Genomic DNA, 17,177 nt, shown 5'->3' on the forward strand with positions numbered 1-17,177 from the left:
TGCCTGAGGAAGTTAAAATTACAATGGCACAATTACAACATTTAAAAGGCATGTGGATGGGTACATGAATAGGGAGGGTTGGAGGGGTATGAGCCAAACTCTGGCAAATGGGATGCGGTCAGATTGGGATGTCTGGTCAGCGCAGACAATTTAGTCCCAAGGGTGTGTTTCCATGCTGTATGACTCTGGAACATTGTCTCAGTGTTGCAATTTATTTGATCAATGCTATCTCTCCTTCACTACTTTCCTTGGACACATTACAGCCAGGAATATTTAGTGCTTAATCTTCCCCTATTTTGACAACCTTTCCAATGAGAGTCTGAAGAGGCCCCATCTTTTCCCTGGTGCCCTGATTAATTTTCTTTCCACAAATCAGCATCACAAGAACCAGCTTTCCTGCTCACATTCACATCTCCGGTAGGGAGTTCGTAGAACACAAATCTGCTGACATTTCTCCCATATGACAGCAGCGGTTAGACTTTGAAAATCCATTTCTTTGACCGCAAAGGTGGTTGCGAAAAGCACATTACAAATGCAAATCTATTTTAAAAAATTAGAGCCATATCTGCTATTTCTTACCATATCAAGGTCCTATGTTGTGACTTATGCTTGAAGCTCACCAACCTCGTTACATTAAAATGCATTCAGAATTCATCTTTGACTTGCTTACATTTGTCCTCACATCAAATCCTTCCAGTTTTTGAACCAGCCTTCACATTTGTGCTGTTTGTCTCTGCCCATGCTGTGTGAACTTCAATTCTCCTTTCTAAAACATTACATTCTATCGCCCATCCTTCTGCTAGTTTAGTTTAAAACAATCACCATAGAATTAGCTAACCATCACATTGATCTTAGCTCTGTGGCACAAGCCATCCACCATAAACAGACTCCACTTGCCTCAAGGAGATGAAACTCTCTCCTTTATACTATTTCTTGTTACATATTACATTTCTTGCACTCTTTGGCAGAAGGAGTAATCCAGAGGTTTAAGAGGACAGTGGTGCAGAGATAGAACATAGAATAGTAGAGCATAGTACAGGTCCTTCAGCCCATGATGTTGTGTCGACCTATTATCCTCACAAACGTCAAGGTCCCTCGCACTGGTGAATACTGAAGCAAAGTATTCATTAAGCATAAGTTCCCTCCACTATCCCTGATTGGCCCTACCCTCACTCTGGCCATCCTCTTGTTCCTCATAAGCATAGAATGCCTTGGGGTTTTCCTTAAGCCTACCCAGCAAGGTTTTCTCATACCCCCTTCTAGCTCTCCTAAGTCAATTCTTCAGTTCCTTCCTGGCCAGCTTGTAGACATCTAGAGCCCTGTCTGATCCTTGCTTCCCCACCCTTACGTAAGTTTCCTTCTTCCTCTTGACTAGATGATCCACATGTCTTGTCATCCAAGGTTCCTTCACCATACCATTCCTTTCCTGCCTCAGTGGGACAAACCTATCCAATACTCGTAGCAACTGCTCGCTAAACAACCTCCACATTTCTGTAGTGCATTTCCCTGACACTTGTTCCATATTTATGCTCCGCAGTTCTTGCCTGATAGCATCATAATTCCCCCTCCGTCAATTAAATACTTTCCCATACCGTCTCCTCTTGTCCCTCTCCATAACGATAGTAAAGGTCAGGGAGTTGTGACAATGTTACTGGATAAGTAATCCAAGGTTATATTGTAACTATAAGTGTAATTAATACTCAGGAAACAAGTTCAAATTCCACATGACAAATGGGAGGATTTAAATACAAATCAATAAACCTGGAGTAAAATGTTCATTGCATTGATAATAAATCACAAAACTACTGGATTGTTGTGAACAAAAACACCTGGTTCAGCAAAGCCCTACACAGGAGGACAACTGATGTCTTTATCCAATGGGTTGTCATGGCTAGTGTCCCTCCATGACTTAGCCTAGCAAGCCATTCAATTCATGATCAATTAAGAACAGACAATGGCCTTGCTAGCAATGCTCACATCCAAGAAATAATTAAGATTATGATGTTTGAGGCCTTTTTGTTTAAAAAGTTGATCGCCACCTCTTAAAACTGCTGTAACTCAGCCAGTTCCCAAATGAACCGTAACTTTAGCCTATTCTTGAGCCCCTTCTTAAAATATTCTGCAACATTTCTGGACATAAAATGAGATAATTAGCCACAACAGAAACCCAAAAATCTCTCAATAATTTGAGGGGCTTAGAAAAAAAAAATCAACTGCACGAAGGTCAAGTTTTTAAAAGTCTGTGCTCATTTGATGCTAAAAACCTGCACTTAGGCAAAGAAAATCCAACACTGGGTAAAAATAGAGCAATTCCAGTTGCTTAGCAATTCTCTAATGTTTGTGCCCACATTGAAATGCAAAGCAAAGGCTGGTGATTTTTAACTGGGGCTCTGGTTCTCAGTAACTGCAACAAAAGGGTTGGCACTTTCAAAGTTTATAGGTTATGTTTTCTGTGGCTTCTTCAAAAACAAATAGCACTCCAAGTTTCATTTAACTACACAATTTTACAGATAGACAAATTACTGAAATGTTGCCTCCTTTATTCAACCCTTCACTGTTAAAAAACTTCAATATCTGTAAAACACGAAATCCACAATCTATAGGGAAACTTCAGTAAACTTGGACAAGCGCCACAACTGCAAATGAAGAATCCGAGAACGTTTAAGCAATTTTGGTAACTTAATCAGTTACTATTAGTGGGATGCTTGCACTGCCAGTATTTGAAGAAGGGATCTCAAATAGCCAGCAAGGAATTAAAGGTCTCCCTGGGGAATGATTCAGTGAATCCAGTAGATTTACATTAGGATAAACACAAATACTGCAGATTGTAATCATGACATATAACAGAAAATGCTGCAGAAACTTAGCAAATCTGGCAGCATCTGTGAACGCAGATGTTAACACTGAGTCCAATATTACTGTTCAGAATTGACGCTGCCAGATATGTTGAGTTTCTCCAGCACTTGGTTTTATTTTCAGGTTCGTTTGAGTTACTGGAGACCACTGTTTTGTATTACATTTTAAATCAATAATGACATGGCAGTTCTCTTTGTCCGAAAGATGCATAAGCTGTTGCTTTTTAGGTGCAGATGATGGAAAATTCAGGGCCACGTTTAAATCCAGATTCCATTAGTGTTCATACAATTTACATCACTGATATTCCTCACAAATCAAAATGGCATGCCTGGGTTTAAGAATCAACCACAAGTTACACATTTCATGCCATACATCAGAACAGCTCTTACCTTCAGAAGTCCCATGTACACCAAGAGGGAAGTAATGAACACATCTAATTGAAATCCCGTAGTCTTGAATGCTTTCTGCAACAGTTCATCTATTTAAAGGTGGTGGGGGGGGGGGGGGGGGGGGGGGGTGGTGGAGAAACGAGGGCAGAAAAGAGTATTTAAAAAAAAATACACTTATATGAGAGGAAAAACAATAGCCGGAATGATACTTACCTATTGAGAATCAAAGAATGTAGAATACAGGCAACCTTTCAACCTGACGTGCCTATATCACCTCTTCGATAGAGGTACATGTTTAGTTTCAATCACACTATTCTTTCCTCATAACACTCCTAAAAGTCTTCCTTTTTGCAGTATTTATTTAATTCTCTTTCTGAAGTTATACTTTGAATCTTCTTCCACTGCTCTTTGATATAGTATTCTGTTCTGTAAACAGCCCAAAGTGGAAATGCAGTGTGATCAAGAAACTGATAAACAGACACCTGAAATCTGGCACTTCCAGGACCAAGGCAGTGCTGACATTGCTGGCTTTCTGTCATGTGGTTTAAGCCATGGGTAATTCAGGTGGAAACAGGTGAAACCAGGTGAAGTAAGGTCAAGTGCTGCTCAAAAAGTGTAGAACTGACCAGCGCACAAAGTCTGAAGCCACACTGTGCCTCGCCAAATTATCCAGAAGTCTTTTTACAAGTTTAATCAATTAGAATCGATGCTTAGAATATTATGCAAGTGTCTGGTTTTCAGACAACATGGATTTGAGGTATCAAATCCTTGGAGAAAATAATCAGATTAAAAATGTCCAAATAGATCACAGCCATGTCATAGCAATAGTAGACAAAAACTGAGGAGGTAATGGGAAAGTGGTGGACAGGATATTAACGGAAGGACAACACAAAATTACAAACCAACCCTGCAGAACAGGGACTGAAAGATGAAGAAATCTTATCCTGCTTAATCTGTTCTTCATACTCATTGTTTGAGCTAAACAGATGAAGCAACAGACTTCACTAATGTTCAGCTGATAATATTGCACCAAAATGGCTTGCATGTCTCCTCACTGGAAATGGATGCCAAACAGATATGGTGACATTGGTTTATTTGTGCACATAGTGGATGCTAATCACAATTTAATGGGTCCATGTTTGTGGCATTGGCACAGTTTCTTATATGCCTGAATGTTAACACAAATTCTACAGTGCAACTGTACATACCAGAGCAAATACAGTATATTTCAGGCTGACCCCAGCTAAACTGTATACAGTAATAATTCCAAGCTTTCCTGACTTGCATCAATCGGGTTACTTTTCTTGATGCTGCTCCCCAACTCACAGTAAACATCACAAAAACCATATACCAAGTCCATTTGAGCCCTAGATTTAATACACAATACAAAGAATGGACTCCAACTCCAGCTGAACTGGAACAAAAACAGTTTGTTTGGGGGGGGGGGGGGGGGGGGGGCAGTGTTGAACAATGATCTATGATATTCTAAAAACAATTCAGATTAAACAGGAAAGAAAGCTACCCACCTGCAGTCTCAAATACTGCTGCTTTGGTTTCCTGGTCTTCCTTATAGACTGCAGCCACCTTCAGAAATGTTTGGACAACCTTTTCCGCATTTGACAGATCAGTCTGAGGAAAATTAATTTACATTAATTTAAATTTAAAAATTCAGTCAACACTATTGACTTGGAACATTCTCACCATCCTCTCGTAAAAGGAGAAAGTTAAACTTGGATAAGGTTTAACAAAATATTTGCCCAGATGTGCTAATCATTCCTTATCAATGGGACTAAAGAATTAGAACTAACAGGTTAATCCATTACACTTAATAGATGTCACATCTTTTCCCCTTCTACATTTTGGGAATGCCAAGATCGATTGCTAGACCTTCAACACCCATCCAGATGGAATTACCTGGCTGAGGACAGACAAGACTTTGAAGCAGGCATAAAACTGAGACGTGTTGCATTTATTCAACGAGCTCAAAAACATTACCTCAATTTTTCTGACAACCAAAGCTGATAGGAAGTTAAATCCTAGATGTGCGTTTGAAAACCAATACAAGCTTCAGCTGGCCACAACATTACAAACTCATTACTGCAGAGATGTAGAGTTCATCTCGAAGAATTAACACCTCATCACGCAGTCGGCACAGTCAGTCACAATGGCTAGAATGTCCTTTGGTCTGTGCTGTGTTAATTGATCTAATTCAGCATGGCTACAAGAATTTCATCCTTGGCAGCCCAAGTTAAGGAAGAGGGAAGTTACGCAGTATTCAACTCCTATCCAGTATTAACTCAGGGAAAAGTGACATTACATGAGAAAAAATGTGAGGCCTGAATCAAGTCACGTGCTCCTTTGAGAACCAAGTCTGGCACCAACTAGCTTCATACATGAAGGATGTCCCTTTCAGTGAAGCATCATTACTACTATACCTGTAGAAGGAGCATCCATTTGGCCTGGGTGGGGGCACAGTAATCAGTGCCACAGACAACTGAATAGAAAATGCATGCCATTATATTAGTACCTGCTGCAGTAACAGAAGTGACCGCTTAGATCCCATTTTAAGGAGTTTGTCTGGAGATGGAAAAGACAAGAAATTGGCGGCTTCTGATGTCAGGGTAATTGGGATGGTTTTCTAGAAAAATAAAAGGCAGTTAGTGAGAAGTATGGAATTGTACCAGAGGACGGAGTATATTTATCAGATGATGGGGTCCTTTCCCAGCAATGGCAAGAGAAAGTTAAAACAGATCAATATAGGTTAAAAAGAAATCCCCCTATCTGAACATCCACAAACTGCAACATACCCATAACTCTCATGTCTGTTTCCAATCCAGCACTTCCACTCACTTAGCACATTTGCGCTGATGACCTACAAGGGCTTCTCATCCCACATCCTTGCAAATTTAAAAATTTACAGTCTCCAGTTTATATTTCTTCATGCATCCACACTCACTCCCACAATCCACCACAGTCCTACAATTTTGCACTACTCCAACTGTGACCTTTACTTCAGTATTGAATCTAGTGCCTTCAGTCACAGCTCCAATACTTTAGAATTCCTCCCTAAACATTTCTGCCTCCTTTGCTATCTCTGACTAAAATAAACACAAAGAATTGCAGATGCTGGAGAACCACAGCAGCATCTGTACAGAGCGAGAAAACTGTTTATGTCTTGCGTCCAGGGATTCTGTCAGATCTGATCAAAAGTTCATCAGTTTTGGCGAAGGGTCACTGGACTTAAAACATTAGCATTTCTCTCTACAGATGCTTCTGGACCTGTGTTTCTTCAGCATTGTTTTTGCCTTTAACCAAACTTTGAGTTAGTTAATCTTCATTTTTTTGGCTGCTGCCTTATCGTGCCTTAACTGATTCAATATTCAAGATTATAGTATTGCGCCCTTCTGATGAGCGAGTGAAGATGATTAGAACTTTTTTACATCTGACAACACGAGCATCAAGCATTTCCAGAACAGTACAGAAGTCAAAGATTGCATCTCTTCTACTCCAATAATGCACCTCAGATAGTGTGTCAAAAGAACAATGGCTCATGTTACAGCATTCACATTCATCATACCAGCCATCCTGTGGTGTCTCAGAGCAAGACTGCCAATTAATATTCAAGTAGGGCGCAGCACACGTGCATAGCATAGGCATTAAAATTCCCTTGAAACAAAAATAGCTGAAATGAGGACTCATAAGAGACTTTGTCCATTGGTGCTGCATGTATGTTTTGATCTGAATGTCTGCTCCTTGCCTCAAAGTAGCATGATTAATTGGATTGTAGATGTCCCAAGGCAGTACTCAAAAACCCCTAAGCATCGGGTGGGGGGGGTTTCTACAAAGTAATGGAATTAAATGCCAACTGGCAGGTGTAGTGGGACAGTAGGTTGCTGTACAAATTATTATGCTATGCAATAATTATTATTCACACCACTATTTCAACTTCACACCTTGCCAACATTTTGTTATTCCATCATAGAGTTCACAAATTAACGGGATCAGCATTTATTGTCCATCCCTAGCTGCCGTCGGGAAGATGCTGGTGAGCTCTCTTCATGAACTGCTGCAATCCATTTGCTGTAATTAGATGCACAATACCATTAGGGTGACTACACCGGTGCTTTGATCCAGAGATGAAGAAGCAATAGCGGTATATTGCCAAATCAGGATGGTGAATGGCTTGGAGGGGAACTTATGGGTGGTGGCGTTTTCCTGCATCTGCTGCCGTCATCTTCTAGATGGCAGTGGTTGAGTTTGATGGTGTAGTCTTAAAAGCCCTGGTGAATTCCTGTAGTGCATCTTGTAAACAATACATAATGCTGCTATTGATCATTGATGGTAGATGGAGTGAATGTTTGTAGATGTGGTGCCAATCAAGTAGTTGTTTTGTCCTGACGGTGTCAAGCTTCAAGTGCTGTTGCAGCTGTACAATTCCGGGTAAATGGACAGTGTGCCCTCACACTCCTGACCTGTGCCTAGTAGATAGGGTCAGATTTTGGGCAGGTGGTGAATTACTTTCTGCAAGATTCCTAGCCCCTAACCTGTTTATGTACTCACAGTACTTATATGGTTAATAAAAATCAAAAGAACTGTGGATGCTGTAAATCAGGAACAAAAACAAAAGTTGCTGGAAAACTCAGCAGGTCTGGCAGCATCTGTGGAGGAGAAAACAGTTCACGTTTCGGGTCCAGCGACACTTCCTCGGAACCGATCGTGGCTGGGAAAACGTCAGTTTATATGCAGAAAATAGGGAGGCGAGTGGGATAGGGAGTAAACGATAAGATAGAGCCTAAAGACAGAGAAAGTTGGACAAAGGAGTTGCTAACGTTCTGGCTGGGAGGGTGAATAGTTGTTAATGGGGACTGTTCGTGACTAACAACAGTGGGTGTTCAGTGGCAGGCTATGTGGTAACAAGACCTGTGTGGGGGGGGGGGCTGGGACATGGGAGAGTTTTAGGTCCTAAAATTGAGTTCAGAGGGCTGTGGGGTCCCCAAATATAAAATGAGGTGTTGTTCCTCCAGCTTGCGCTGGGTTTCACTGGAACACTGTAGCAAGCCGGAGGTAGAGATGGTGACCAGGGAACAAGGTAGTGATGGGCACTTCATTGAAGGGCATGCAACAGGTAGTTCAAGGTCTTTTTTGAGAGCCGAAACGTGACAAAGGGTTATGGCCCAAAATGGTGACTTGATGCAAGTAGCCTACATTGTTTGGAACAACTGTGAAAAATGAAACTTTAAAAAAGGTATTACAAATGTAAACATACAGAAGTTTCTGGAAAAAGCATTTCTCCCCAAATTCTACTAAACCAAATGCCAATAATTGAATACAAACTCACCAATAAATCTTTTGTACAGTTCATTCAAACCTCTTACATCTTAGTTTTTCTTGTGTCACTGTAATTTCTCTCTAATTGCTTCAATAATTTATTGACATCATTTCTAATCTTATGAAGCTCAATGATATGATAGTCAACGGGAAATGCATTCAAATCCTGATGTGCTTGAGACTTACCACATGTGTGTCAACTATCATTTGATCAACTGATGTTGCCTTCTCTTGGTCCTGTTCTTCTCCACCTCCGTCATCTTCTGCTTCTTCATCTTCCTCTTCATCCTCATCCTCCAGGTCGTCGTCGTCGTCATCATCCTCCTCCTCCTCCTCATCGACCTCTTCATCTTCATCCCCATCACTTTCATCATCACTTAACAGTAAAACAAAATTAACATTTTCTTAAAACAAAAACCTTCTGCTTGAAAAACTGAAAGGAATAAAAATTTTTTTAAAAAATCAAAGCTGGTTTACAGGTATGGATGAATAGTGGCTGCGTTACTGGACTTGTAATTCAGAGACCATTATTAATAACCTGGAGGGATGATGGGATTAGAGTTAACTAGCTGTTTACGACTGGCATGGACACAATGGGTTGAAAGGCCTTTTTCTGTGCTGTAGCTCTCTGTCTGCAACAATGAATCCCACCATGGCAACTGGGAAATTTAACTTAACTGAGTAAATTTGAAACAAAAAGAAAATCTGTAATGGTGACCAAATAAGTATCAGGATATAGTAAGTCAAATCTGGTTAACCAATAGCCTTTGGAGAAGAAATCTGCCATTCTCACCCAGTCTGGTTTACATGTGATTTCAGATCCATTATAATGTTATGGACTCAAATAGTCCAGCAAGCTACGCATGGTATTTAAGATGGCTCCTACCACCTTGAAGCTAATGAGCAATAGGCGTGAAATGATCATGTTGCTGGCAATGCTCTTACCTCACGAACAAATGTTTGTTTAAAAGAAAATATTGACTTGGGGGTCATTCCTCTAGTATTTTAACACACCAGTCACTAAACCTATTCTGCTCCCCCACCTAAATGTTTATTATTTTCTCACCCCACTGAGTAGGAAAAAATAACATGAAATTAGAAGTAGCATTCCATAGAAAAGTGGGACTTAACTGAGGGTTGACAATCAGTGGAATGAGAACAAGAGTTAGCTTAGGATATCAGTTGTTATTTTGCCTGGAGCACTCGATGTACTTGTGAGATGCTTGAAATGGTATAAAGTTTAATCCTTCAATATCAATAATCTTCATGATGTGTACAAAAACCTCCAGGCATTTGGGAGCTAAGCACTGAATTTGTCACATTAAGTCAGCAATCCCACTGGCAAAGCACCCAGCTATATTACAAAAAAGGGACAAACCAGAAAAAAATGGTCATAGTAGCTCATTTTGAGCATTTCCAGACCAAGGCTTAGAAGAGCATGAGGCTGAGAAGTAATACCCTGCAGTCAGGCCATGTCACAGTATTCACAGTCAAGATTTATGTGTTGTCACTTGTGAAGTAGAACTTGCTACACCACCAATAAAATCCTGTAATTCATCCTTTGAGTTGAGGAGGAAAATTGGATACAAAGGTGGTTTAACAGGCTGCAAGAACATGATAAGACAGAACCAAATGCTTATTTAAGATAGCAAGTTTTGAGAAGATTTGTAGCTCAGGTTGAGGTTCTGGACGTGAGAGTTTGCTCGCTGAGCTGGAAGGTTCGTTTTCAGATGTTTTGTCACCATTCTAGGTAACATCATCAGTGAGCCTCTGACGAAGCGCTGGTGTTATGTCCCGCTTTCTATTTATCTGGTTAGGTTTCCTTGGATTGGTGATGTCATTTCCTGTTCTTTTTCTCAGGGGATGGTAGATTGGTTCCAAATCAACGTGTTTGTTGATGGAATTCCAGCTGGAATGCCATGCTTCTAGGAATTCTTGTGCGTGTCTCTGTTTGGCTTGACCCACTATCACTCGTATCCTTACATACAGATGAGGAAGGACACCACTTTGATTGGAACAACACACCCATCCTAGGACAAGCCAAACAGAGACACGCACAAGAATTCCTAGAAGCATGGCATTCCAGCTGGAATTCCATCAACAAACACGTTGATTTGGAACCAATCTACCATCCCCTGAGAAAAAGAACAGGAAATGACATCACCAACCCAAGGAAACCTAACCAGATAAATAGAAAGCGGGACATAACACCAGCGCTTCGTCGGAGGCTCACCGATGATGTTACCTAGATAGGTGATGAAACATCTGAAAACTAACCTTTCAGCTCAGCGAGCAAACTCACATCCAGCTCATTGAAGATTTATACTTAGTGGACAGGCTGATTGGCTGCTCGAAACTTTAATTCAGCAACCTGCAGTACTTTCCGCTAAGAACAATTTGGGGCCAAATTGTAATTACATCATATTTACAGTCACAATATACTGTTGACTGCATGCCATGCACAACCTGATGTAGAAAGTTATGAATTTAATATTTAATTATTACAGTAAACTGCAGTCAATCACAATTCATCTCGTGACTGATATAATTTATTAGTAAACAAACTAATTAAAACATAGGCAATGGTTGGACAAGCACTGCATCACACCTTCTAAATGTGGGAAACCTACGAACCCAAAAGTGGTCCAAGGTAAACAACTGTACTAAGTTTCTAAAACTACAGCTCCTTTACTCAGGGTTATTGAATAGGAGGGCGAGTTGAAAATATTGCAATGCATCAGCAAAGCGAAAGAGATACCTTAACACTAGGCTATCACAACATTTAGGACAAAGCAGTCCAATTTCTTCTTCAGTAAGGGGCAGAAGAGTGTGACCATAGGCGAGGCAGATAAGAGGTTGGAGAATACTATATTGCAGCAGCCTCAGCTCTGACAGTTATCTAAAAGAATAGAATAGGATGCCTGCAGTACAAATAGAGGCCACACAGCCCACTGAGTCTGCACTGACCTTCCAAAGTGCATCCCACCATATTACTGTAACACTGTATTTACCATAGAAAGGGAAAGGGAGGGTGGGAGGGAAACGGGAGCAAATTGCTGGAACTGAAACTGAAACCGAAACCCAGCAAACAACTTGAGGTTAGACAGATGCATTGTTTCTACGTATGCCACAAGTAGAGAATTCCTTGATGGAACTTATTTAGAAGAAATGCAAAAGATCACAAAAAAAATTAAGTTGTGCATTGCTCATGAATCAACAAGATGTGGTCCTGAACTTACCTGAGAGAAGCCAATGCATCATGCTTGTTGAAGCTGTCCATAACTTCCTTCAGTTGGTCACAGCCTTCCTCACCAAGACAGTTACCTAGGTGAACGACACTCTCTTTCAATGTGTTTAAATTTAATTACCTGTACAAGCTTCAATAGTTAGAGGAGGGTACTTAGTCCCAAATAATGATGTGCCCTTATTCCCTTGTCAGATTACCCCTGCCTGCTCCTGAAGGTAGTCTTAAAACAGCCTCTCATCTTTAAGTTCTAACAGTCAGCAATCCGAAATAACTGCTTTGCTCTCTACAGATTTTACCTAACATACTCTATGTTTTTACTTCAGAGGAGCCTAGATTTCTCTAGTTTCCATCATTGCTAAAATATGCTGGTTTCTGATGCAGAGTAATGCAAAAAGTATGGCTTCAATTTCTGTACCAGTTGAGATTATCATGAGGGACTCTATTCCTCAACTTCCCCTCTAACTTGAGGCATGGTGACACCAGTTTAAGCCACTACCAGTCATCTCTCTCTAATGAGAAAGCAGTCTCTGGTCCAGTAGGATGATGATGACGACTTTACCTTTAAGTCTATGGGAGACCTCTCTGGAGCGAGGTAACTGTTTGAAATGCACGTGTCTTCGCTCGGGGTCAAACGTGAAGCGAGAGGAGGAGAGAGGCCTCAATGCACTCAAAAACAAGTAGAGTGATTGAAACTGCACTACTTGTGTGAATGTGCATCACATTCTAGCAATTAAGCCAACTAATGAACTAACCAAGATAATAAAACGTGAGGCTGGATGAACACAGCAGGCCAAGCAGCATCTCAGGAGCACAAAAGCTGACGTTTTGGGCCTAGACCCTTCATCACAGAGGGGGATGGGGTGAGGGTTCTGGAATAAATAGGGAGAGAGGGGGAGGCGGACCGAAGATGGAGAGAAAAGAAGCAAGGTGGAGAGAGTATAGGTGGGGAGGTAGGGAGGGGATAGGTCAGTCCAGGGAAGATGGACAGGTCAAGGAGGTGGAATGAGGTTAGTAGGTAGACGGGGGTGCGATTTGGGGTGGGAGGAAGGGATGGGTGAGAGGAAGAACAGGTTAGGGAGGCAGAGACAGGTTGGACTGGTTTTGGGATGCAGTGGGTGGAGGGGAAGAGCTGGGCTGGTTGTGTGGTGCAGTGGGGGGAGGGGACGAACTGGGCTGGTTTAGGGATGCGGTTGGAGAAGGGGAGATTTTGAAACTGGTGAAGTCCACATTGATACCATTAGGCTGCAGGGTTCCCAGGCGGAATATGAGTTGCTGTTCCTGCAACCTTCGGGTGGCATCATTGTGGCAGTGCAGGAGGCCCATGATGGACATGTCATCTAAAGAATGGGAGGGGGAGTGGAAATGGTTTGCGACTGGGAGGTGCAGTTGCTTGTTGCGAACTGAGCGGAGGTGTTCTGCAAAGCGGTCTCCAAGCCTCCGCTTGGTTTCCCCAATGTAGAGGATGCCACACCGGGCAAGCGGAGGCTTGGAGACCGCTTTGCAGAACACCTCCGCTCAGTTCGCAACAAGCAACTGCACCTCCCAGTCGCAAACCATTTCCACTCCCCCTCCCATTCTTTAGATGACATGTCCATCATGGGCCTCCTGCACTGCCACAATGATGCCACCCGAAGGTTGCAGGAACAGCAACTCATATTCCGCCTGGGAACCCTGCAGCCTAATGGTATCAATGTGGACTTCACCAGTTTCAAAATCTCCCCTTCCCCTACTGCATCCCTAAACCAGCCCAGTTCGTCCCCTCCACCCACTGCATCCCAAAACCAGTCCAACCTGTCTCTGCCTCCCTAACCTGTTCTTCCTCTCACCAATCCCTTCCTCCCACCCCAAGCCGCACCCCCATCTACCTACTAACCTCATCCCACCTCCTTGACCTGTCCGTCTTCCCTGGACTGACCTATCCCGTCCCTACCTCCCCACCTATAATCTCTCCACCTTTTCTCTCCATCTTCGGTCCGCCTCCCCCTCTCTCCCTATTTATTCCAGAACCCTCACCCCATCCCCCTCTGTGATGAAGGGTCTAGGCCCGAAATGTCAGCTTTTGTGCTCCTGAGATGCTGCTTGGCCTGTTGTGTTCATCCAGCCTCACGTTTTATTATCTTGGATTCTCCAGCATCTGCAGTTCCCATTATCTCTCGTGAACTAACCAAATCCACAATTATTTCATCAACTTCACACAAGTGAAGATAATATTCCAACTGCAGGGATAACAGTCAATTTTCAACTGACATATATACACACCATATCATTTTCCCAGGTAGGACCTGGGATTACGATTGAGAGTTCTCTCTTTAGCTCAGTTATACTAAGATCAACTGTAGCTCTCAAGTATGACTGCAGATTTTGGTCTTGTACAAGACATCTAAAGTTTCTAAAACTAATGTAAAATTCAGCCAACATGATCTTCAGATCTTTAATAATGTATTCAGAACCTCTCAGATACAGAACAAAATCGACATTCTTTATTGTTAACGCAGTGAAGAAACTAGATAAATAGTCAATAATCATATATGGTCACCTCTTCAGAGAAGTATGTCAGTAAGCAGTTAAAGCTATTTCTTATTCAGGCTAGTCAATCTAAAGCAATGATTTCAGTTCCCATACTTTTGTACATTCTTAAATATTTAAACTAAATAGGTTTCTGAAGAGCAAAACGGTACTGGGTTAAAGAAACTAACTTTGTTCTCAATCAGTATAGGAACGATGAACTGGGATTACCAAACCACTAGCCAAGTAGAATATACAAACATACAAATTAGGAGGCGGTGGCAGCCATTCAGCCCTACAAAACGACTCCACATTTGATAAAATCATAGCTGATCTCAGAAGCATTGAACCCCTAGGTGTGGAAGCAAGCCATTTGGTCCATTGAGTCCACTCCAACCCTCCAAAGAGCATCCCACCCAGACCCATCCCTTACTATATCCTTTTAAACCTGCATTTCCTGTGGTTAATCCACCAAGCCTACACATCCCCGGACACTATTAGCATGGCCATTCCACTTAATTTGCGCACCTTTGGATTGTGGGAGGAAACCTAAAGGAAACCCACAGACACGTGGAGAACATGACAGTCAGTCCAAAGCTGGAATGTAACCCAAGTCCCTAGTGCAGTGAGACTGCAGTGCTAGCCACTGAGCCACAATACCACCAGTGATCAGTTCACATTCTAAATTCCAAACTCCCATCTACCCTTGATATCCTCAGATATCTCATTAACAAGAATCTACTTTCATCTTGAAAATAATTAATGAGTTTGGATCCACAGTCTTCTGAAACAGTGTTCCAAAGTTGCACAGCAATCAGCATCTCTAGCTGATGCAACCATAATGCATTTCAGTTCGGAGTGATTCGGGTGTCACAATTAGATCAAGCATTTCTGCAAACGGGTAACTTTGAAAAATCTGAAAATATCACTTGTATAGAAACTTGGGTTCCTTTCAGCAAAACAAATTCTCCTTAAACCATACTGAAAATGGTCAACTAAATTTTGTATCCATCCACTTCAAATCACGGTGCTCAAAGTGGGTAATAAACACCCAGATCTGAATTTGAATAGGGCAAAACTGAAAAAAAAAAATAGACACCACACACAGATGTACCGTTTAGATCAAGTTTCTCCAGCAAGTACTTATGTTCCACAGCTTCAGCAACCGTGATTGCGGCATTCTTCCGGATCTCTCCAAATGAAAGGTTAAGTTCCTATGGACACACAGCCAGTTAATCAGTTATATTAAAAATAATAGAAGGACATCCTGATGAGATGAAATGAAGTAAGATGGAAAACATGAGCAACAACAGACATGTTGATCCAAAGGGCTGTTATTTCCACTTAACTGGATTGTCCAAAGCAGGGGCAAAAACTAACTTGCAAATCAGACTGCCTTCAATATTGTAATGATGCCTTTAAAAATGCTCAAAAGCATTCAGTCAAAAGACGTGCGAGGACCCAACATGATTTCTGGTCTCTGAGGGGTTAGCAGTTCTTCTTAACTAATCTCATTTGAAGTCCTGGCAAAATACTAATTGGCTTTGTTAGCTGCAAATTTGGAAGAGACAGGGAAGTTTCTGCTCCCAGCTGGATGCAATGAAAATTTTTGGAAGCATGCTCAGGATGCAACATCAAGCAGTCAGGTTGGCAAACGAGTAAGTTATAAATGGACAACAGACTGAAGAGTCTCATTTTGGCTGTGAGATTAGCATTAACATTTGGTCATGCCCCATGTCAAATAAATAAGGCAGAATTTGGGCTTAAAGACGTGGCCCAATTTGCTCTTGATCAACTCGAAGTCACAGACCTGCACAGTATGGAAACTGATTCTTCAGTCCGACACGTCTGTGCTGACCAGATATCCTAAATTAATCTGGTCCATGTCTCCGCATCCTTCCTATTCATATATGCAACAGATGCCTTTTAAATTTGTAATTGTACTGGCCTCCACCCACTTCCTCTGGCAGCCTGTTCCATGCACGCACCACCCTCTGCGTAAAAAAGTAGCCCCTTAAGTCCTTTTCAAATCTTTCCCCTCTCACCATAAATCTATGCTGTCTAGTTTTGGGCTCCCACACTCCAGTGGGAAGTCCTTCCTTAGCTATTCACCCTACACATGCTCATGATTTTATAAACCTCTACAAAGGTCACTCCTCAGCCTCAGAGGAAAACAGCCCCAGGCTGTCCCTATAGCTAAAACCCTGCCCATACCTGGTAACATCCTTGTAAACCTTTTCAAAGTTTCACAACACCTTTCCTATAGCTGGGAGACCAGAATTGAATGCAATATTGCAAAAGCGGCCTAACCAATGTCTTGCACAGCCGCAACATGACCTCCCAAAACTCCTGTACTCGATACACTGACAGAAGTGGATTTGCTTCTAAATGTTTTGTCACAATTTCAACATCTATATCATTGTCATATATGACCCATTAAAGTCAACAACTTTCGTTTTGAAGTTTCACCTAGCATGTGTACTTCAGAAGAAGTCAGAAAGGAGGGACACAAATAAGTTATTTAGTCAGTCACTGAAGTCATTCAATATCATGATTGATCTGTTTGGGGCCTTCACTCCACTTTTCTGCCTGTCCCCCATAACTCTAGACTATTTTGTCATTCAACAACCTGTCTAATTCAGCCCTGAATGTGTTTATGAAAAGCCTCCACTGCTGTCTAAGGAAAGAGAATTCCAAAGACTAACAACCCTTGCAGCATTGTATTGAAGTGTGTCCAGTTAATACACTCCCTAAATGTGAATCCGCAAACTTCTAACTAAGCTGCATGAATGAAACTGCATCCAGAGAGCAACTTTTAAAGTGACTGCTTAGACAACTTATAATGGGAAACA

At 41.7% G+C, this 17,177-nt stretch overlaps 1 protein-coding gene across 6 annotated transcripts in view; it reads right to left on the reverse strand.

The window, feature by feature from the left end:
• Positions 1-17,177, reverse strand: part of LOC125446942 (ran GTPase-activating protein 1-like) — a 50,930-nt gene that overhangs the window by 6,585 nt on the left and 27,168 nt on the right. For all 6 annotated transcript variants that reach the window (XM_059640621.1, XM_059640622.1, XM_059640625.1 and 3 more), the window contains 6 exons: positions 15,440-15,539; positions 11,813-11,897; positions 8,760-8,949; positions 5,773-5,883; positions 4,772-4,874; positions 3,246-3,334 (listed from right to left, as the gene is read on the reverse strand). In XM_059640621.1, coding sequence (XP_059496604.1) covers positions 3,246-3,334; positions 4,772-4,874; positions 5,773-5,883; positions 8,760-8,949; positions 11,813-11,897; positions 15,440-15,539 — 678 coding nt within the window. The remainder of the gene's footprint in view (positions 1-3,245; positions 3,335-4,771; positions 4,875-5,772; positions 5,884-8,759; positions 8,950-11,812; positions 11,898-15,439; positions 15,540-17,177) is intronic.

This window comes from Stegostoma tigrinum, chromosome 38 (assembly GCF_030684315.1).
Source record: "Stegostoma tigrinum isolate sSteTig4 chromosome 38, sSteTig4.hap1, whole genome shotgun sequence".
NCBI classification, from domain to species: domain Eukaryota; kingdom Metazoa; phylum Chordata; class Chondrichthyes; order Orectolobiformes; family Stegostomatidae; genus Stegostoma; species Stegostoma tigrinum.